Raw genomic sequence first — 21,752 nt, 5'->3', positions numbered from 1 at the left:
GCGCTGAGGGTTGCGATCCCGTTGCCGGTCCCGGTCCGGTACGGGCGCGACACTGAGGGTTGCGGTCCGTTGCCGGACACGAAAAAAGACAAAAAGGAAAAAAAAAAGGAAGATCACATGGAGAGAGAGGGGCCACATGGACAGCACCAAGGCACAGACATGGGAGTGAAGCCTTCTTGGACCTTCCAGCCCCGCCCAGCCACCAGCTGAATGGGGTTGAGTGAATAATCCCAGTCAATGCCCCATGGAGCAGAAAACCCACCCATCAGAGCCCTGCCTGGATTCTTAACCCCAGAACAATGAAAAACAATACATTGTTGTTGCTTTAAGGCACTAAGTTTTGCGTGGTTTGTTGCATAGAATCAACTTATCAGGAGTTGGTTTCCTTTCTTGCAGACAAAGTACCCTAAATAGTATAAAAAGTCTGTAGTACTCAGGCATGCAAAATAAACTCTGAGATCCCACTTAGTGCTTATATAAGGAATGTGGGGGCAAAATGAGACTGTTTAATGAGTTTCTCTTCTAGCCATCATCTCTCCCTCCTGGGATTCTGAAGAGAGCAGAGCTGGGTTGTGGGGTGAGCAAAGGTTTGGACTCTCCTGAGCAGAAGCAAAGGGGTTCTAGGAAGAAAAGCAGCTCTGGCCTGCTGCATGGCCTGGAGTTCCCCAGAGAGGCCAAATCTAGTGAAACTGCTCCAGGGAGGCAGAGCCTCCTGGGAAGCCTGAGAGTATTTCTTTCCTAGAACTCTCAGAGCCACAGCAACATGGAGACCAGCTCTGGAAGCTTTGGAGGTACAGACAGGTTAATAAGGGCTAGAAAGAATCACTGGGCTAGCACAGAAGGGGTTCCAACTTACATCTCATGAAATGTCCCCTCCAGATGTCAGCTATTAAAATTTCCAGTTTCTACAGGGTCTAGGAATTTCAGGACAGGCCTTCAGAAAAGACACATCATAGTATTTAAAGCATAATTTTAAGAGTCAGCCAGACAGGGGGGTATACGTTGCCTCTATGTCACCTTGGGCAAGTGACCTAAGCTCTGTAAACCTCAGTTTCCTGACCTGAAAAATGGGGATGTTATATAATAGCACCTACTTAATAGGGTTGACAGAAGCAATTAATGAGCAATTCATATGAAGTTTTTAGATATAGGGCTTGGGACATAGTAAGTGCTCAATAAATGGTACATACCTATTATGATGATTACTTGTCGTGTTTACTAACAATGATTTCATGCCTCTCCCAGACTACTTTCACTCAGGTAATAGAAGGAAAATTCAGCATCACAGAGCTGGTGTCTGAACCCAGAAGGGGACACAGACACATCTGCATAGTTAGAAAGTGCTCATTTGCTCTGAGAGCTGCAGCCAACAACACAGTATGAGGTCTTCCACCAGACACCCCCAAATACTATAGAGCCTGAGCAAGAAGAATCCTGTGAATCAGACTGACTTCTTTTATAGGTGGGGAAGCTGAGAGCCTCTGGTTCTGCAGGGGGAGCCCCACAAGGACCCCCATTTTCAGATTTGCTCCACATCTGACTCAGCTTTCATCTGACTCTACTCTGATCTCCTCCCAGGACAGTGTGGGTGAAACAGGAATCAGGGCAGATTTCAGCTTATAAAACACAAATAGCATTGGGTTTGCCTCTGGTGATGCTACCATCAAGGGCTGGCTGCTGGAAAGATGCGGCAAAACAGCCACAGCCAGAATCTTCCGGGACTGTCCTTTCCACTCTAGAAAACCAGGCAGAAAACACACCATTTCAGCAATAGGACATTCTGTCACCAAGGACTCAACCCAAGTGTCCCTGGAAACCTCTCAAATCTCCTTCAGGGGATGCCAGGGACTGTTAGAGTTCCAGGGTTTGCCAAACAGGAGTCTCTGGGCATAATTCTAGAACAGAGGCTTCAGTTAGTATCAGAAATGAGCTTCCTCATTGTTTTGTTTTTTAATTCACTGTTAAATAATGAACACCATTTATTGAACATGCTATGTACAAGAATCTTTTGCATGCTAATTAAACACTGAGAAGTATGTGCTAATGTTATTCCCATTTTGCAGATGAGGAAACTGAGGCACAGAGAGGTAAAGCAGCTTACCTCAGGTCACACAGGGAGTAAGTGGCTGGAATTTGAACTCAGGTCTTTATGACTTTGGGACCCCAGCTCTTAACCATTATGCTCTGCTCCCAAGTTGGTAGGGGAAATGTGGTAGAACATGTAGGACAAGGCAGAAACTCCCTCTACCCTGTTCTAGAACATTCAAGCTGGGATCTGCTTGGTCCTCAAGGACCCCCATAGCTTTCTCCCCCGAGGTAGCCCAGCAGCCATGTTTGTACAACATGGCCTGGCACCCCTGGTCACAGCTGATTGGACGAGGAATAGCACCTGATATAAGCCAGCCAATCTGAGTACTTTCCCTGGGAAAGCAGACCCTGGACAAGATTCTAAACTCCCCAGCCTCTTGGCCACAGACCATGTTGGAAGAAACTGGGGGCAGCAGCTTCTGCCATGTTTACTCGTTTGTTCAACAAATATTTTGCTATGCACCTACTTTGTGGTGGGCTATGACAGCAGTAAAAAAAAACAGGCAAAAATGCCTATCCTCAAGAATCTTCTAATCTAATGGAGAGAGACATACAGTAATCAAATTAAATACGTAAAATATAAAATATGTTAGCTCGTGGTGTTATACAGAAAAAAGGTTAAGAGGAGCTCTTCTAATCTCGTCCAGGGTCCAAATTCCCAGGGGATGTACTGATTGGCTGGCTTATGTCAGGTAATATACCTCTTCCAATCAGCTGTGGCCAGGAGTGCCAGGCCACATTTTAAGCATTTACCATTCATATTCCTCCTTTCTGCAAGGCTGAGGCCCATTGTGCGAGGTGGACACACACACACACACACAAATACCTCCAGCCTGGGAACTCCCTATTCCTGATATATCTTTTATAAAGCAAAATAACAATCCAACCCTATAAGGCAAGCCCCTCAGACCCATCCCTTTGGCAACTGCCCAAGGAATCTAACAGAGTATCGAGTGCAAAACTGACACAGACTATGGAGGGAGTTTGTCATTTGTCAACAGCATCTCTGATCTCCACTGCCTGTCCTGAGTGAAATTATCTGCAGAAGCTCAAATCAAAGGCAGACCCTTCCTACTTCTCCAGGACATCATTTTCCATCCAAGAACCTCATTAACCTCCAGCTGAGTGTGCAGGTAGGGGGATAATCAGGCACTCAGCGGCTACATCAGTTGTAAGCAGTTGGAAACAGCTGACCCTGGCAGAAGGGCCTGGGTAGGGATTGGGGGTAGGGTGGCATGTCAGGATCCATCCCTCTCCATTCCCTATTTGAGATGCAGGTCTTGGGGGATCACTCCACTGTCCTCTCTGCATCCTGACAGCCAAAGTTTCCACCTATGCTAACGGACCCCCCCCCCACAAACACACACACATATACCCCCTCCTCTTTTCTCAGTCACTTCTTCCATCCTGATGATTGCCCACATTTCCCCACTCCCCCCTTCTCAAGCGCACCCACATACCACTCCCTTGCTGTCCAGCACTGTCCTTGCTCATGATTTTGCCACTCTCTCACACATCAGACATCCTTCCGATAAGCCTGGCTTCTCTCCCACACATGTTTTCATTATCCCTGCCCTCCAAATGCCACTTTCCCTTCCTTCCTGCCACTTCATAAACATGTAGTGTTACCAGGGCCTGGGCCAGAAACTGGGCATACCTCATCTCTCTTAATTCTTACAAGAATCATGTGGGATAATTATTCCCCCCATTCCGCCAGTAAGCAAATGGGGCCTCAGAGAGGTGAAGCCATGTGCCCAAGACCCACAGCAGGCAGTGAGGAGCTGGGGTGGAACCCGAGATTCCTTGAGTCCAGACCCACGAGATTAACCTCTGCTGCTGCACTCACATGCTGTCTGCCTCTTGCAGGATTGATTTCTCCAATTCTGTTATATAAATCATTTCAAATGTGCTCTCCCTTTTACATTCATTCTCTGTCATCCTAACCTCGCCCTCAGCTGATGTTCTGGTATCGACAAGGTCAATGTCTCTAGAACATACCTCTAGGTAGCTGTAACTGGGTAATACACCCAATGCTCACACCCATCCCTGCCGTTGCAGCCTCCAATGACAATCTCCCATTTCCCTATCAGAAGAACCCTCCCCTTCCCCTTCTGCAATGTACCCCCAGAGCCTGGGCCAGGAACTGGGCGTGCTTCATCTCTCTCAATTCTTACAAGAATCCTGTGGGATAAGCAGCCTCCTGAGCCCACTCACTCCTCAATTCCCTTGTCTCTTCTCCCAGCTCCTCTCACCTCATGAAACAAGGATTCCGGGTTTGGATGGGTGACCTGGCAAGTCACAAATGATGAAGCCCAGAGGCAGGCCTGCCCCACCCCACATGCCTGCAGCACAGCCTCCTGCCTCGCTGGCTCTCAGATGGATGGGAAGTGTCAGGCCTCACCCAATTCGCTCTTGCTCCATCTCTTCCATTTTCTCAGCTCGGGCGATCACCCTGTTGATGATTTCCTTCTCCTCATCTGTCAGTTCTTCCTGCTTCCTCTGTCTGTCAGGCTGACCACTGGGGTGGACAGACCAGCCAGCCTGAAGCCTGAAAGGTAATTTGGGAAGACATGAGGCTAGACAGAAAATCCAGCAGGGAGGGTAAAGGAGTGGTTAGACTTGTAGACCCTGGAGTCTGGTAAACCTCAGTACAAATTCCTACTGGAAAACTCACTGGCTGGGAGGCTCTGGGCAAAAGAATCATATTTCAGGGTGGAAATCAACATGTCAAAGGGATATCTGCACTCCCATGTTTATTTCAGCCCTATTCAAAATAGCCGAGATATGGAACCAATCTAAGTGTCCATCAACAGATGACTGGATAAAGAAAATGTGGTATATATAAGCCATGGAATACTGTTCAGCCATAAAAAAGAACAAAATCCTGCCATTTGTGGCAACATGAATGAGCTTAAAGAAAATTACGTTAAGTGAAATTAGCCAGACACAGGAAGAGAAATGCCACATGTTCCCATTCATATGCAGAAGCTAAAAAAAATGATCTCACAGAAGTAGAGAGTTGAATAATGGTTACTAAAGACTGGAAAAGGTAGCAGGGGAGGGGGAATAGGGAGAGTGTGGTCAATGGCTACAAAACTGTCCCTAGATAGGAAGAATAAATTCCAGTGTTCTATAGCACTGTAGGGAGAGTACAGGTAACAACAACTTAAAGTATAATTTCAAATAGCTGGTAGAAAGGATTTTGAGTGTTCCCAACACAAAGAAATGACAAATGTTTGAGGTGGTGCATGTGCTAATTACCCTGATTTGATCAGTGCACATTGTATGCATATACCCAAATATCACATTGTACCCCATAAATATGTACAATTATTATGTGTCAATTAAGAAAAAATAAATTTAATAAAATGAAAAAAAAATTTTAGAAAAGAGGATCCTATCTCTCAGAGCCTCAGTCTGCTCATCTGTACAATGGGACACACATACTTCCCTCATAGGGTTTTGAAGAGTCTGCTTTTCTTAAGTGCTTAGCACACAATAGACACTCTGTAAGTGGCATTTACAGAAAGCTCATGGAAACCTGCAGGGTCGTGGTGTTCTCAGAAAACAATTCCAGAACACTAGACTTCTACAGCTGGTGTGGACACAATTATGGGCGGGTGGTCTGAAGCCCTGAGCCCCAGTTGACCCCAGCATCTGCCTGGCAAAAGACATTTTGCTTGGGCCACAGGTTTTTTTTATTTTACATTTAAAAAAATATTCTAATTGACAAATTATAATTATATATACTTATGGGGTACAGCGATATTTTGATATACGCATGTGTTATATAATAATTGGGTTAGGGTAGTTAATGTAACCATCTCTTCATGCATTTATCATTTCTTTGTGGCAAAAACATTCAGAAGCCTCTTCTCTAATCTATTATAAAATATACAAAACTTAACTATTCCCTGTAGTCACCCTACTGTGCAATAGAACTCCAGAACTTATTCCTCCTATCCAATTATAATTTTATACCAGTTGGCCACCTCTTCTGTTTTCTCTTTCTCCCCCTCCCCTCCCCAGTCTTTGGTAACCACTGTTCTATTCTTTGGGCCACAGCTTTTTTTAAAATATAGATTTAAATTAGTTGCCAACTAAGTTTATAAGAAACTCCTGATTTCATGCAAATGTCCAGATTTCCAGCCTCAAAAGCTCCCATAACCTTTTCAGTTCCATCCTGTGCTTTCCTTGCCTTTACTTTTTAAAGCAAACACTGACATAGTGCCTACTATGTGCCCACACTACCTCATTTAGTCCTCACACCGCATCCTCTGTGCACCTGCATTATCTCATTGAATCCTCACATTAGCCCTACAAGGCAGGGGCTGTCCTTATTTCCTGGAGAGGAGTCTGAGGCATGGAGAAATCAGACCACTTGCCCAAAGTCACACAGAGGCAGGATTCAGACCCAGGCAGCCTGCACATTTAGACTCCACCATAAGAAGAAAGCGCCCGTAGCCCTGGCGAGGGTGCAGAGGATCAGAGGCTGCAGCGTGCGTAGTTCATACTGTGGTCTACAGCAGATTAGGATCCTCTCCACTAATCCCATGGTTCATGCCCCAGGGTCCATGCCCCAGGGATCTGAGAGGCATCATCCATGTGGAAGGCAGGAGCAAACACCACTAGACATTCTTGTCCCCATTAAGGAAGAAATCAGTAACTCCGAATCCCCAGGAGCTGGCACCCCATTAGCCTCCAGCCTTGGCTACCTCCACTGCTCTAAACATGTCAGCAGGCATGAAATTGCCTTTTGACACTCGAAACTGGAAATTAAAAGTCCATCTTCCTCCCTCCTCTGCCATCCTTCCACCTTAGCTGGTTTATTCTGAAGAGCAGAGAAGGAAGAGTTTGAAAGGAAAGCAGATGTCTTGGGGCAAGTCCTGTTAAGAGAAAGGGAAGGAGGATGTGGCCTGGGAAAATTCGGGTGGAAACACACCTTGCCTTCCCAGGTGTAGTCTTGGAGCAGGTGCCTCTGAGATAAACAAATGCTAACTATGCTCATTGTTCCCCTCCCCCCTGTTCCAAATCCTCCAGTGGCATCTCACTGACATAGAATAAAACCCATAACTAGGTAGAAGTGATTATTGCACAACACTGTGAATAATCAAAAATTTTATGGTATGGGAATTCTACCTTAATAAAAATAAAACCCAGTCTTCTTGCCCATTCTGCCAAGTCCTGCCTGGTCTGTCCTTTACCTGCCTCTCTGTCCTCATCACCCCTTGCTTCCCCTGGCTCCAGCCACACTGATCTCTCTGCTCAATCTTGAACACCCAAATCTTGTTTTTGCCTCAGGGACTTTTCACTTGCTGATCTGCCTGCCAGGAACACTTCTCTCCCCAGATCTCCCCATGGGTAGCTCCTTCTCTCATTCCCGTCTCAGAGAGGACTTCTTTGACCTCTCATTATACCAGTTCACTTTCTCCAGTGCACCCATCTCTAGCTGAATTTATTTTTAAAATTTTTTTCTTGTTACCTGTTTATTGCCCCTCTCCTCCCACCAGAATATAGATTACAGGACAGCAGGAACCTTGTCTGTCTCTGTTTACTGTTGTGTCCATGGCACTTAGATCAATATCTGAGAGTAATACCACTTAAAAAGAGTTTTTGAATAAGACCTGGTCCCTTATGGCTGATATGGAGGTTAAATGTCTACATACACGTGTGACACACAGAGAGGCTGAAGCAATGGAAGTTATTTAGTCTAGGGATCAGGGAGAGCTCCTTAAGGAAGTGACAAGGATTCACTGTGATCCTGGCAAAGCTGAAGCTTTAGGACCCTTTGTATAGCCACCTTCCAAGGCCCTGGGCCAGGCCCTAGTAAGGGTCATGTGATTAGAAACATTTGCAAAAGCAAGACATTTTTGTCTTCTTGAACTTGAAGAGGGCCCCCTAAGTTATATAAGCTTCAGGTCCCACAAAACTATGGCTGGCACCTGCTGAGACCTCATAGATAAGCTGGAGGGGTGAGGGGAAGGTATGGGAAGAGCTTGGGTCTGGCAAAGGCCCGGAGTTGAGAGAGTGGGAAGCATGCCTAAAGGGAGAAAGACCAGTCTGGTAGCCAGCCTACTGGGTGGTCCCCAGGGATCCCTGCCCCCTGGTATTCACATGCTCCTTTGTATAGTCTCCTCCGACACTCACACTAGGCTGGTCCCTCGTTATCAACTAAATGCAGTAGAAGTGACACTGTGTGGCTTCCAAGTCCAGGTCATAGAAGACATTATAACATTTACCTTGGGCTCTTGGATCACTTGCTCTGGGGGAAACCAGCTGCCATGTCATGGGGGTGCTCACACATCCCTGTGGAGAGGCCTATGTGGAGAGAACTGAGGCCCCCAGCCAACAGCCAGCACCAATCTGCTGGCTATGTGAGTGGATCTTTTATTCCCTATCAAGCCTTCAGATAACTGCCACCCCAGGTGACACATGACTGCCACTGCATGAGTAACACTGTGTCAGAGCTATCCAGCCAAGCCACTCTCAAATTCCAGTCACAGAAACCACAAGAGGTAAGAAATAGTTTCTGTTGTTTTAAGCCACTAAAACATCACATAACTGGAAAAACCAGTCCAGCTAGAGGATAGAGACCAGTGGGTGTACTGTCCCATCCATAGTGTCTGTATTCATCTTCTATTGCTGCATAACAAATTCTTACAAAGGTTGGGGCTTAAAATGACACATGTTTATTACCTCACAGTTTCCATGGGTCAGGAGTTTGGGCATGGATTAACTGGGTCTTCTGCTCAGAGTTTCACAAGGCTGCAGTTGAATGTGGAATGGGCTGTGTTCTCATCTGGAGGCTTGATAGGGGAAGAACCAACATCCAAGCAGATATTGGTAGAATTCAGCTACTTGCAGCTGTATGACTAAGGGCCCCAGGGTTTTGTTGGCTGTTGGTAAGAGGCAACCCTCTGGTCCCAGAGGCTGCCTGCAATTCCTAACCATATGCTCTTCTCCAATGTCATCCTGTGAGCCACTTCCTTCATCAAGTCTGCAAGGAGAATCTCTAGCTTCTGTCAACTGACAGTCTCATATAACATGATGTAATCATACGAATGACATCCCATCCCCTTGGCTGTATTCTATAGGTTAGAAGCAAAGCACAGGTCCTGCCTACATTCAAGGGGAGGGGATTACACAGAGGCAGGAACACCAGGAGGTAGGAATCATAGGGGGCCACCCTGAAGTCTGTCTGCCACGGCCTCCCTGGCAGGTGTTCTTTTAGACTTGCTTGAATGCTCTTTGTGGTGGAAGTCTCACTCCCATGTGGAGTCTGTGCCATTCTGTTGGAAAGATCTTCCATATGGTGTGCCAATAACCCCTCATCCTGCTGTTTCTTTTCATTACCTTTAAAGGATACAGTGGACTCCTGTATAATGAAGACCACCTACCTTTCCCAAAGAGCCCTATTCATAACGTAATTCAGACCTGTCCCCAGGTTCCTTTGGTTTTCCCTGGAGAAGGATGTTTCAACTGCCCTGTTCTTCTTTCCTTTGTCCCCACTTCTCTCCCTTGATGGCTATTCTGATGCCCTTCCATTTATTTCCTGCCTTTACGAAGTAGCTCAGTGACCAAAACTGAACACCAGTGAGATTCTGGACCTGGAACCCAGTGGAGACCTTCTAGGGATATATTCCTGCAGCTCACATTAAGTCATGGGCATGGTCAGCCATGGGCCAGACCTGAAGCCAATGCCTCACACACCCCCAAACAACTTGCCGGAGTCACTGTGCACAGGAAAATCACACTCCTGGACATACACGGCTCCAGAGACATCAGCAGGGGTGGGGGTCTCTGAGAGGCCCTGCACAGGAGAATTGCCTCCGTCTGCAGACTGCAGGTGAGTAGACAGTGCTGGAGGCTGTCAGCATCTCTCTAAACCCTTCCCCCATCCTCTGCTGCAGAACACGTAGTTGACAAACAGCTCATCCAGTGTTTGGAAATGTCACCGATTGCTCTCAGTGGGAACCCACAAGCCTCCTGTGGATTTTCCTGTTTTAATTCCAAAAGCAAACAGATTGGTTTTTCAAACCAAAGCTTTTGCTCACAGGAGACAGAATGGGTCTGTCTAGGCCTCTCTGGGCTGGGGAGCAATGTGGGCATGGCGTCCTTGGGAATTGGTCCTTGTGACAAGGCAGTGGCTCCCTTGCCAAGGGTCTCTGGGCACAGGACACCATCTCTGCATCTTTAAGACCAGAGTCCAGTGATCTTTTTAAAGACCAAAGCTGGAGGCCAAAGTATCGCTTTCCTTGGACAAGTTACTCAGAGGATTGTATCCAATCCAGAAAACACCCAGAGAGCCTACTGTGTGCCAACCTGAGCCTTCCTTCACTTGGTGGGGTTAATGATTGAAACCCTGGGTCTGCCAGTTATTGGCAGTGTGTCCTGAGGCTCTACACCACTCCGACCATCAGTTTCCTGGTCTGTTAAGTGGGTATGTTAGTAGAATATACCCACAGGGCTACTGGCAGGATTAAACGTGAAAATGCATGCAAAGTGCTTAGTGCAGGGCAAGAACCCAGTACACAGTAGGTCTCACTAGTGTGACCATCCTTTTAATCTATAGAGATGCCCTAACTTTTTAGTGAGGGATAAGGACTCAAATTGATGAACTGAAGACTTACCTTGTATTGGGAACGTTGGGAGCACACTGAGATGTCAGACTGGGCTCCACAATTTCATGGGGCTGCCTCGGCAGATGACTGTTGGGGTTTCCCAGACTAACTCTTACAAACCAGCTGCTGGCAGGGAAGATCCTCAACCTAAGCAGACCTGGTGACTGCCTACAATTACAGCCTTAAAAACTCATTCCCCTCGTTCCTGTGAAGATGCTATAACCTAAGAGAGGGGTAGAGGGAGTAGGCTTTGGGGTCACAGAGCCTAGATTCCTGTCCTGGCGCTGTCTTCTCTTGGATGTGTAGCCTTAGGCACAACTTACTAGCATTGCTGAGCCTTAGTTTGCTCATTTGTCAAAGAGGATAATAGTATCATAGGGTTCATATGAGGGATGAGTAGATTGTATATATACAGTGCTTAGCTTAGATCCTGGAACTTGGTGAATGCTCAAAAAAGGTTAACTTGTGTCCTCCTCCTCTTCCTCCTCTATCCCCCTTCTCCTCCTCCTCCTCCTTCTTCAACATTTTGGTGTGAAACTGTGTCTTAAATCCTTGTTATAGTGACAATTCAGTGGAAAATTACCTAAGAGCACTGCACATATAGTGGGCACTGAATCTGAATGAATGAATGAATAGAATGCTTTTATAGGGAGGAGTAGGGAAGAGAATGAGTCACGAACCCCGGGTGGGAGGGGACCAAAAAGAAGAAAACAAGATGTGCATCCTGGGTCAGTGGCTGGTGTGTGGTATTTTGAAATCAGGAATCTCCTTAGACATCTGCAGACACCCCTAATGGCAGGGCAGTAAGAGTGTCCAAACTTAATTCCCCACCCATGTGGATCAACATGAGAGAGAGAGAGAGACAGAGAGAGAGAGAGAGAGAGAGAGAGAGAGAGAGAGAGAGAGAGAGAGAGAGAGAGAGAGAGGGAGAGAGAGAGAGAGAGAGAGAGAGAGAGAAATGGAGAATTTCTAGGTAATTTAGCCTGACTTTAAGTGGTAGAAATGTTGGGGGGAAAAAGAACTTTTGGAAACACCCCTCCTGGACCAATTCTTTTTCCTGCAGCTCCCAGATTTCCTGTCTCAGTCTGGAAACACAGTGCTATCTAGACATTAGGATGCAATGGGGAAAAAAAAACTTGCACTTTGGATTCAGATTGGTCCATGTTCAAATCCTGGCACTGTGACTCTGGGAAAATTATTGCATCTCTCTGAACTCCAGTTTCTTCATCTGTCAAATGGAGTTAATAATAATATTTACCTCATAGGGTTCACACTCACTGCCTCATTGAATTTTCACAATATTTTATGCGGTAGGCATTATTCTCCTCTCTACTATACCGAAGGCTCAGAGGAGTTACTCACTTGCCTACGGTCACACAGCTTGAAGCAGATTTGTTCCATGGGGAATACAGCCTGAGCTCTGAGCCACCACGCTGTCCCTCCTTTATGAAAGGCAGTCAACTGGTCCAGTCTCATGCTTTTTCTCCCAAACCAGAGTCTGCTGCCCCGGACCCTCCACCCTCCTCATCATGATGACATGTGGCTCTTGAATTTAGAGGATGCTGTTTAGCACTTCAAATCTCAGGAGCTTTTGACTGTTGGTCTCAAACACCTTTTTTTTCCAACTGGGCTTCATTTTGAGGACCACAGTAGATAGGTCTAAGTAGGGGAATGTAAATTCTAGAGACACCAAGAACCCACCACTGGCTTTAAATGCTGATGTGTGTGTGGAGTGGATGGGGATGAAAACAAGGACACTGCCCCCAGGTGATGTGGGGCTCTATAGCACCTGTCCAGAGCTGGCGTACCTGCAGAGCGTGATGCGCCATGCCCCGTCCACAGGACGAAATGCTCAGAGCTGTCTTTGGGGTGGAGGGAGGGGGAGAAACTGTGGAGAAGGAATTGCTTCTATGCCCCTTACCCAAAATACATCTGTTATCATTTTAGTAGGCATTTTACTGCCCAATCTAGAACCTAAACACCTTTATTGGGAAAAGACAATGCAAACCCCAACTGGCTACCACTATGAACCCATGAAAGGTCATGGGCAGTGCAGTGGGGTGACCTGTGATAGATTTCAGTGCCTCTCAAACTAGCGTGCCTAAGAATCACTTGGAGAGCTGGCTCAAATACAGATTTCTGGGTCCCATCTGCAGAAATATGGATTCAGGAGTCTTGGGTGGAGCTGGACGATTTGCTTTTCCATCAGGCTCCCAGGTGATGCTGCCGCTGCTGCCCTTCTGGGGACCGCGCTTGGAGTGAGTGCGGCATGAAGCTTGTGCTTGCTTGTTGACATGCACAAGCTTCATGTAGTGTTATGGGAATGTGACCTGGAGGGCAGCTGGAAAGTACTCACTGAAATGTAATATACATATCCTATGACGCCAGCAATCCATCCTATGGAAATATTTGCCCATGTACACAAATTTATATGAGGTTAGGATGTTTATTTGGGGGGGTTATTTTTTGGTGAAAATAGTGAAAAGTTAGAAATAACTCAGGTGCCCATGAATAGGGGATTGTTAAAAAAAAATTGTTTTAAGATGGTTTGTTATATAGCAAAAGCTAAATGATAAGAGTATCAAATATGGCAAAAAAGAAAAAAAGTGAAGCTTATTAGACTTCCTACACTTAATTAGTAGTTTAGTATTATTTTAAATTGTAATTGTGTAAAGTTCACCATGATATTTTGAATGCTTTTAGCCACTAAATGTCTTTATCCAGTTCCACTCTTACCTGTCAAATATTTAGCTTCCAAATAAAATATCATTCAAAAAAAGAGTTATGCTGCTAACAAAAAGTCTAAAGATTTGTGCCCTCAACCGGCTCATTTTCAAAAGACTAACTAGAGGGAAGGGAATTGCCAAGAAACAGGGGTGGAGAGAAGGAATGATCAGAGACTCAAGAAATGGCCTTCTAGACCTGCTTCAGCTGCTATCTGAAGTCACCTGCTTAGGTGCATCCTGAGAAGGTCAGAGGAATCCTCCCACCAAAGCCAGCATCCGTGGCCCCGAGACAAAGGAAATTAGTCCTGACTCCGGGTGGAAGCCGCTCACAGAAGTTTCTCCCTAAAATACTGCAAAGGGCAGCCTCCCACCTCCTCCCTGCCTTCCACCTTGATTCTTCATTTCATGCACACAATAGTTGCATAATAAATACCCACCAGATGTCTCTATTAATAAATTATAACTCCCAAAAGGTGTGGGATGATGGAGGTGCTGTTGGGCCACGGAGGCTCTGAAGCTTTCAACAGCAGCAGTGTGCAAAAAATTAATCCTTTTTCTCTCCCTTCTTCCTCCTCTCTTCCCCCAGGATGCCAACTTGGGCAGGTGTCAGCAGGAAGTCTCTTTACAGCTCAGTAAATGAGATTTTAATGAATCCTGAAGGAAAGGATGGGGAAGGAAGGGCAGCAAATGTTTAAACATGCCCAGCTGGTGTAAAGGCCCTTTTGGGTGAAATTAAGCCCATCCAGAGTAAAGGAGGTGCAGAGGGGCGCTGTAGTTCCCCCAGGCCCTCAGAATGCCCAGGGGACTTCAGGTTCCTGCTGACCCTCTCAGCCAGACTAAATTCTGTTCAGTTTTTCTAAGATTCCATCCTCTCTCACACATTTGGACATTTTAAAATAAATTTATATGGCCAATAGGTACATGAAAGAATGCTCAATATCACTAATCATCAGGGAAATGCTAATCAAAACCACACTGAGATATCATCTCACCCCAGTTAGACAGGCTGTTATGAAAGAGACAGAGAATAACAAATGCTGACAAGGATGCAGAGAAGGGGGAGTTCTTCCACACTGTTGGTGGAATAGTAAATTAGTACAGTCTTTATGGAAAATAGCATAGAGGTTTCTCAAACTGCAGATAGAACTACTATACAATCCCGCAATCCCACTGCTGTGTATATACCCAGAGGAATTGGAAATCACCATGTGGAAGGGATACCTGCACCCCCATGTTTATTGCAGCTCTATTTACAGCCCCAAGATATTGAACTAACCTAAATGCCCATTGACAGACAACTGGATAAAGATAATGTGGTGTATATATATACACAATGGAATACTATTTAGCCACAAAAAAGAATGAAATTCTGCCATTTGCAGCAACATGGATGAACTTGGAGAAAATTATGTTACGTGAGATAAGCCAGGCACAGAGAGAGAAATACCACATGTTCTCACTCATAAGTGGGAGGGAGGGATAGAGGGAGGGAGGGAAGGAGGATAGGCATACATTCTACCTTTTAACTTTCAGTATTCAGGAAGCCTCTAAGAGCCCTGAGACCCTGTGGAGTCATGAGCTTCTCTGCTGTGATGTTCATATTTATAATCTGACAATGCCTCAGCATCTCTCCCTGTCATGCCTGAATAATATACTAACGATTTTATAAAAAGTAGATCTTACCTGGCCAGGGTCCTACCAGCCAACAACAGAGACTGTAGAGCATTCAAATGGTCAGCTTGTTCAAAGTTCATACTTGACAGATGAAGAAACTGAGGCACAGGGCAGGGAGAAGAATTTCCCTGGCTACCTGCTTAAGTGTTATCTGTGTTAAGTAAACCTTTAGAGTGTTCTGGGCTTGATGATATGATCATTTGGATCCAAAAAAGCTGACCAAATTGTGCAAGTGCTCACTGTAAAAACACAGGGGAAGGCGAGGGTGCGGCTCACACCTCCATCTGACTTTGCCTGGTGCTTTACAGTTTATAAAGCTTTCCTGCACATGTCACTTGATCCTACCACCACCTGGTGAGGGAGGAAGGGCAAGGTTATCATACTTATTTTACAAATGAGGTAGCCAGGGCTCAAGGAGGTGAAGAGAAGTGCCAAAGAGCACACTGACAGTGAGTTCCAAAGTCCCAACATGAAGAGGATAAAAATGTTTTAAATTGTGTGCACACAACTTTGTAGCCTGGCTGTTCATTTATTGAACCCAGCATCCAATCTGTCATGCATATTTAGAAAATGAGTCCAATTAAAAACACAAAAGTTGCAAGCAAAAATACAGCCGTGAGTCAAAGCATTTTGCTGGGAAATCAGAATGACCTCGGATGAGGTGACAGGGACTGAGTGTTCAGCACATAACATCCCACAAGCTCTGTTCTGTTTAACGTCATCTTTTATTAAAGGTAGCAGTTATTGGAATTAACATTTTCCTTATGTAAGAACAGTGTTCCCCAGCAAAATGCTGCTGAAACAGAGGCACAAGTCAATACAGTTGCTGAAATCCCACAAATTACCAACAAGAATTAATTGAGGGCTCTCCTAAGGAATATTTTCCATCCTTTTAACAAGTGTGAAATTTTTTTGGAAACATCATAAATTTTTTCTTGAGATGGGTGTGTGTTTTTTACTAACTTCGCTTTTTTTTTTTTTAAGGTATGTAAAATATGTTCGTTCCTTTTTTAACCATCTCTCTTTAAGGGCAAGCCACCTATATCAGAAAAAGAGATAAAATACATTTTGTAGAAAAATGAAAGTGTCATAAAATACTCACTGTTCTTTATCACTGAAGGCAAAGAAAGAAGAGAAAGAAAAGAAATAAATAAAGTTAGGTAAGAAATTTTATAACAATACAAAAACTGGATACAAAAACCACATAATTTGAGTTATGATGACCTACTATTCATTTTTAGTCATCCTTATCTTATTTCAGCACATTGAAAACAAGGCTGCTTCAGTGTAGGGTTATAAAATCCACATCTTTGATTAAATCAACCAATCAGTTTGGCTTATGAATTAACCAAGCTAATCATTTGTGTATTTGAATGTTAATTCTTTTGGCACTAAAGAGAAATCATTTAATGAGAGCATGATTACTATCATTCTTTGTTTCTATTATTTCAAACACTGGGGGATAAGGACCACATTAGTTAGAGCAGCAAGCCCTGAACAGTAGAACTTGTAGTACCCCAGTTTGGGGAAGCAAGTTCTTCCATTCCAGAAAGGGGACTGGCATCTCTGTTCACTCGGTGTACAATCATAGGCAAGTCATATCCTCTCTTTGTGCCTCAGTTTCCACCTCCCATTTCTGGCAGTCTCTGGCTTGTAGACTTGAAAGCTAGATAGAAATATCAACTGTCAGAGGCTGGCATTTCTCCCCAAGTACTCTCGGGATGGAGAACTGAACCACTGCCCCAACCAAGAAAGGAGCAGGTGCATTCATTTCTTCAAATCCCCCTGTTAATTTCAAACACAATCTTTAGATTCAAGGAGGCTGAGAAAGGAAGATGTCTGAAAATCACAAAAGCAGTAAGTGTATCTGCCTAGCCAGCCAGCAGTTAATTAAGACTAGATTTCTTAATTTACTGGAGAAAGACATTAGAAGTGTCTGCCTTAGCACATCACCACTGCAGCAGACTAGACAGCATGGGTGATGACTATAATTCACCCATTAGCATTTATTGGAAAATAATTTTGATATCTGAAGAAAACACAGTGACAATCAAGCCAGCTGGATGCATTCAGAATCCCAAGATGTTTCACGGGAGCCCAAGAAATTTTAGATAAAGCCCAGGGCTTTAATGGAACTGCATCCAGACTGTTTGAATAATTCTAATTTAATTTTAAGGCAAATTGTTTGGCTTCATATTGACTAAACTCTAATGGATGGGATTTTAATTAACTGACATTTCTTAAATAAAATAAATATTTTACCCCATCCATCCTTCAGGCAACTGTTTATCAAACAGAGACATACTTTTAGGCTGATGAAATATTCTCTGCAAAATAAGTTTGGCTGCAGGAAGTCATCATGGGAGGGGCTTTGGAAACTAGAGTTTCTTATCAAAAAGGAAATCAACAGAGTTCAATAGTGTCTTCAAAACTATAAAACTCATAGGACTGGAGGAAGTTTTAGGTAGAAGTAGTAAACAGGACTTTTGCTTGGGAGTATGTAAGTGGACTACATATTGAGAAAGACCCTTCACCAATACATATCAGGTCCTAGACAGATTAAAACAAACCTTTTTTTTTAAATGCAGCTATGAGATTACTAGAAAGTAAGAAAATTCTCCAAGACCCTTCTCCCTTTCAAAACAAATAAACAAAATAGACTTCATCAAAACAAAAAACTTTTTCTCCTCGAAAGACTCTTATGAAAAAGAAAAGGCAAGTTATAGGCTGGGAGAAAGCATTTGCAAAATATATATATCCAACAAAGGACTTTTATCTGTAACATTAAAGAAAACTTGTAAAACTTTTTTTATTTTTTTTCCTTTTTGTCTTTTTTTTTTACTGACCGGTAACGGGATTGCAACCCTCGGTGTTGCGCCCGCACCGCGCTCAACCAGTGAGCAGGAACCGGTCTCCACATGGGATCCGAACCCTCGGCGGGAGCGCCGCCGCGCTCCCAAGCAGCGCACTCTCCAGTGCGCCACCGGGCCGGCCCAAAACTTGTAAAACTTAATAACAAGAAGATGAATCACCTGATTTTAAAAATGGACAAAAGATTTGAACAGATACATCAACAAAGAGGTTATATGAATGTCAAAATTACATAAGATGTTTGACATCATTTGTCATTAGGCAAATGCAAATTAAAACCACAATAAAATGCACACACTAGAATGGTTAAAATTAAAAAGACTGATTATACCAAGTGCTGGTGAGGTGGTAGGGAAGCTGGAACTCTCATACACATGCACTTCTGGTGGAAACTTAAAGTGGTACAGCCAATTTGTAAAATAGTTTGGCAGTTTCTTAAAAAGTTAAACCAACACCTACCATATGACGGACACATTCCACTCCTAGGTAATTACCCAAGAGAAGTGAAAGCATATGACTATACAAAGTTTTACTTGTACTAGCCCCAAACTGGAAACAACCCAAATGCCATCAATGCATGAATGGATAAACTATTTGTGGTATCTTCACATAATGTATGCTACTCAGCAATAAACAGAAACAAACTATTGATGTGCAAAACAATATGGTTGGGATCTCAAAATAGTCACACCTGAATAAAAGATAGATACCTCCCCCCCCCAAAAAAAAAAGTACACACTGCATGATTCCATTTATATACAATTCTAGGAAATGCAAACTAATTTACAGTTACAGAAAAAAGATTAGTGAGTATTAGGAATGGGTGGAAAGAGGGAGGGACAAGAGAGAAGGACTACAAAGCGGCACAAGAAAGTTTTGGGGACTGATGATTATGTTCATTATCTTGATTGTCGTGATAATTTCATGGTATACACATGTTTAAAAATTATCAAATTCTATTTGAAATCACTTTCAATGTGTACTGTTGAAGGTATATTAATTATACCTTTATAAGGCAATTTTACTTTTATTTTATTTTTATTAAAGCATAATTGATCATACATATTTTGGGGGACACAGCATTGACTACCATCACCCAGAGGAATGGAAATCATCATGTTAAAGGGATACCTGTACTCCCGTGTTTGTTGCAGCACTATTTACAATAGCCAAGAGTTGAGCTCCCTTTTTAAGAAGTGGAGAGCAGCTCTCAAGCTGAGAGCCTTAGGGAGGCTACAGCATATAGCTAGAATAGAATAACATCGTTTCCTTTAACGATTTATTTTTATGGTTACCTTTTTTCATAGAAAACATAAACTGATTACCTACTTATATCCATGCACGACTTAAAATTTCCTTGTTAAAGTGACATTCCTTGTTACATTTTGTGAGTCAATTTAGAGAAAACAATGATAGTGATGTTTCATAGATAAGGTAAAAAACTGTGAAGGTGATGTTCAAATAACCAAATTTAGGGAAACAGTGCTCTCCAAAAAGGAAGGACTTTTGTTAAAAAGCCTTTCCACTTTCCCTGGGCAAGCCACAACCATTAGCAAATAGCCACACCCTGACATTTATTACTCACACAAAAATGACCATATTCTCAACTGTTCTACCTAGCATTTAAACTCCGAAATTGGCTCTAAAATACTATCCAACATAAAATCCACAGTAGATCAGAGGTAAGGAAATTTAGAGGTCATCTATTCCAGGGAGACCAACAGGGATAGATGGGTAACATAAATGCCAAAAGCAGGCTAGGTATTGGAGACACAATGGGGAACGGTGGGGACTGTGGAAAATTGGAAAGCTCTTGCTAGTCTAAAGATATCAGCTGCTACTCAGCTCCTGCTGAACTGTTCACATGGTAAAATTATGGTCCACTGTTGTCAGGTCTTTCACCACTTCAAGAGATGACAGAAATCTGAAACTATCTCCCAATTTTCACATAATCAGGACAAACCCCCCCCCCCCCCAAAAAACCACCACGATTCTACAAGTCAGAGTCAGCCTGTGACTCACCAGTGTGTAATCTCCAATCTAGTCCAACTTCCTTATTTGACTGATGAGGAAACTGAAGCCCAGAGAGGGAAAGAGATTCACCCAGTAGATTAGCTCCAGTCCAGAACTAAAACCCAAGTCTGGCTCTGACCACCAGGCCAGTTCTCTTTCCATTCCACCAGGCGTCCTCTAAAGTGGGGCATGGCACTCAGCATTTAATCTTGTTCTTCCAACCTTGCAAAGCAGTCAAACCAGGGGAGAAGTTTCCATGACAAAACTCCTATTAAGTTCCTTTTCCCCCACCCCAGGGAAGTAAACTTGACTTCTTTGCTCACTATTCCCCTCTTCATTCAAGAGTAGCACTATTAGGACCTCATTGACCCAAAACAAGCCACTCCCAAGAAGACCCAGAGACTTACTTGGATTGAAGGGGCCGGTCACTGGGATACATCCACCGGTTAGAGCTGTTGCTGAACACGGTATCAGTCATGGTGGAGGTCCTGTGCTCCTGGAAAATATCGATCCAGAGAGGACATCGCCCGGTCATTCAGCTTATTATTATTACTATTCTCTACTATTATTATTTTCTATTATTATTCCTATTATTATTCTATTATTATTTTTTATCATTCTTATTCTTATGATCCTTACTCTGTGCCAAGCACACCAAGGGATACAGAGAAGAAAGGAAACTTCCTCCAGACTTCCACTTTCCAGATGGGGAATCTTGGGCTCCAAGAGGGAAATGTCCCACTGGAAGTCACAGCCACCTACTGGCAAGAAATGGAGCAGAGAGGAGAGCTCCCTCCTTAAACCCAGGTTTTTCCCATTCACTGTTGACACAAGGCCACACATCCAGCTGGGCATGGCTCAGAGTTTTTAACTGAAATCCAAAGTCTTTCACCTGAGCAGGTCGTTTGACTCACCCTCGAGTCATCCCTGGACTTTTTTTTTTTTAATGCTCTACATCCAAGCCATCAGAAGATCCTACTGGTGTGATCTTCCAGACAGATTTAGAATCTGCCCCCCTGCTTCCAGCCAGCTTTGCTATTATGCTGATCCAAACTACCACTAGCCTTGCCCGACTGACTGCAGTAGCCTTCTCCTGGTCTCCCTGCATCTATGCTTGCTCCATTTCAGTCTATGCTCCACACAGCAGCCAGGGAGATCTTGAAAAACATGTATCACAGCTTGTAAAAATAGCACCACCATGGTTAAACATCAAGTTACCCTATGACCCACCAATTCCACTTCTACATATCTACCCAAGAAAAATGAAAACATTTGTGCACACAGAAGCTCATATGCAAATGTTCACAGCAGCATTATTCATAATAGTCACAAAGTGGAAACAACCCAATGTTCACCAACTGATGAATGGATAAACAATATGTGGTCATTAAAAGGAATGAAGTATCAATACATGCTACAACATGGATGAACCTTGAAAACACTGAGCTAAGTGAAAAATGCCAGTCACTAAAGGCCACATATTGCATGGTTCCATTTATATGAAATGTCCAGAACAGGTAAATCTACAAGAGACAAAAAGCAGGTTAATGGTTGCCTAGAGCTAGAAGAGACTAAAGGGTACAAGGTTTCTTCTGGGGGGTAATGAAAATGTTCTAAAATGATTGTGTGATGAATGTACAACTCTGTGAATATACTAAAAGCCACTGAATTGTCCACTTTGAATGGGTGAATAGGATATGTGGATTGTATTGCAATAAAGCTGAAAAAATGGTACCGCCATTTTGGAAAACTGTTTGGC

General features: G+C 43.8%; 1 protein-coding gene across 1 annotated transcript in view; it reads right to left on the bottom strand.

Annotated features, from left to right (window-relative positions):
* Window positions 1–20,482, bottom strand: part of LOC103606224 (rabphilin-3A-like) — a gene marked incomplete at its 3' end in the record, with an annotated part of 47,915 nt that extends 27,433 nt beyond the window's left edge. The window contains exons 1-3 of the mRNA XM_008590815.1: window positions 20,401–20,482; window positions 16,212–16,223; window positions 4,490–4,636 (exon numbers count right to left, since the gene is read on the bottom strand). Of these exons, the coding sequence (XP_008589037.1) occupies window positions 4,490–4,636; window positions 16,212–16,223; window positions 20,401–20,471 (230 nt within the window). The remainder of the gene's footprint in view (window positions 1–4,489; window positions 4,637–16,211; window positions 16,224–20,400) is intronic.
* Window positions 20,483–21,752: the final 1,270 nt, after the last annotated feature.

The sequence above is a fragment of the Galeopterus variegatus genome, unplaced genomic scaffold, assembly GCF_000696425.1.
Source record: "Galeopterus variegatus unplaced genomic scaffold, G_variegatus-3.0.2 Scaffold6386, whole genome shotgun sequence".
NCBI classification, from domain to species: Eukaryota; Metazoa; Chordata; class Mammalia; order Dermoptera; family Cynocephalidae; genus Galeopterus; species Galeopterus variegatus.
The sequence above is the reverse complement of the archived record's forward strand: the minus strand, read 5'-3'. Positions and strand labels throughout refer to the sequence as shown.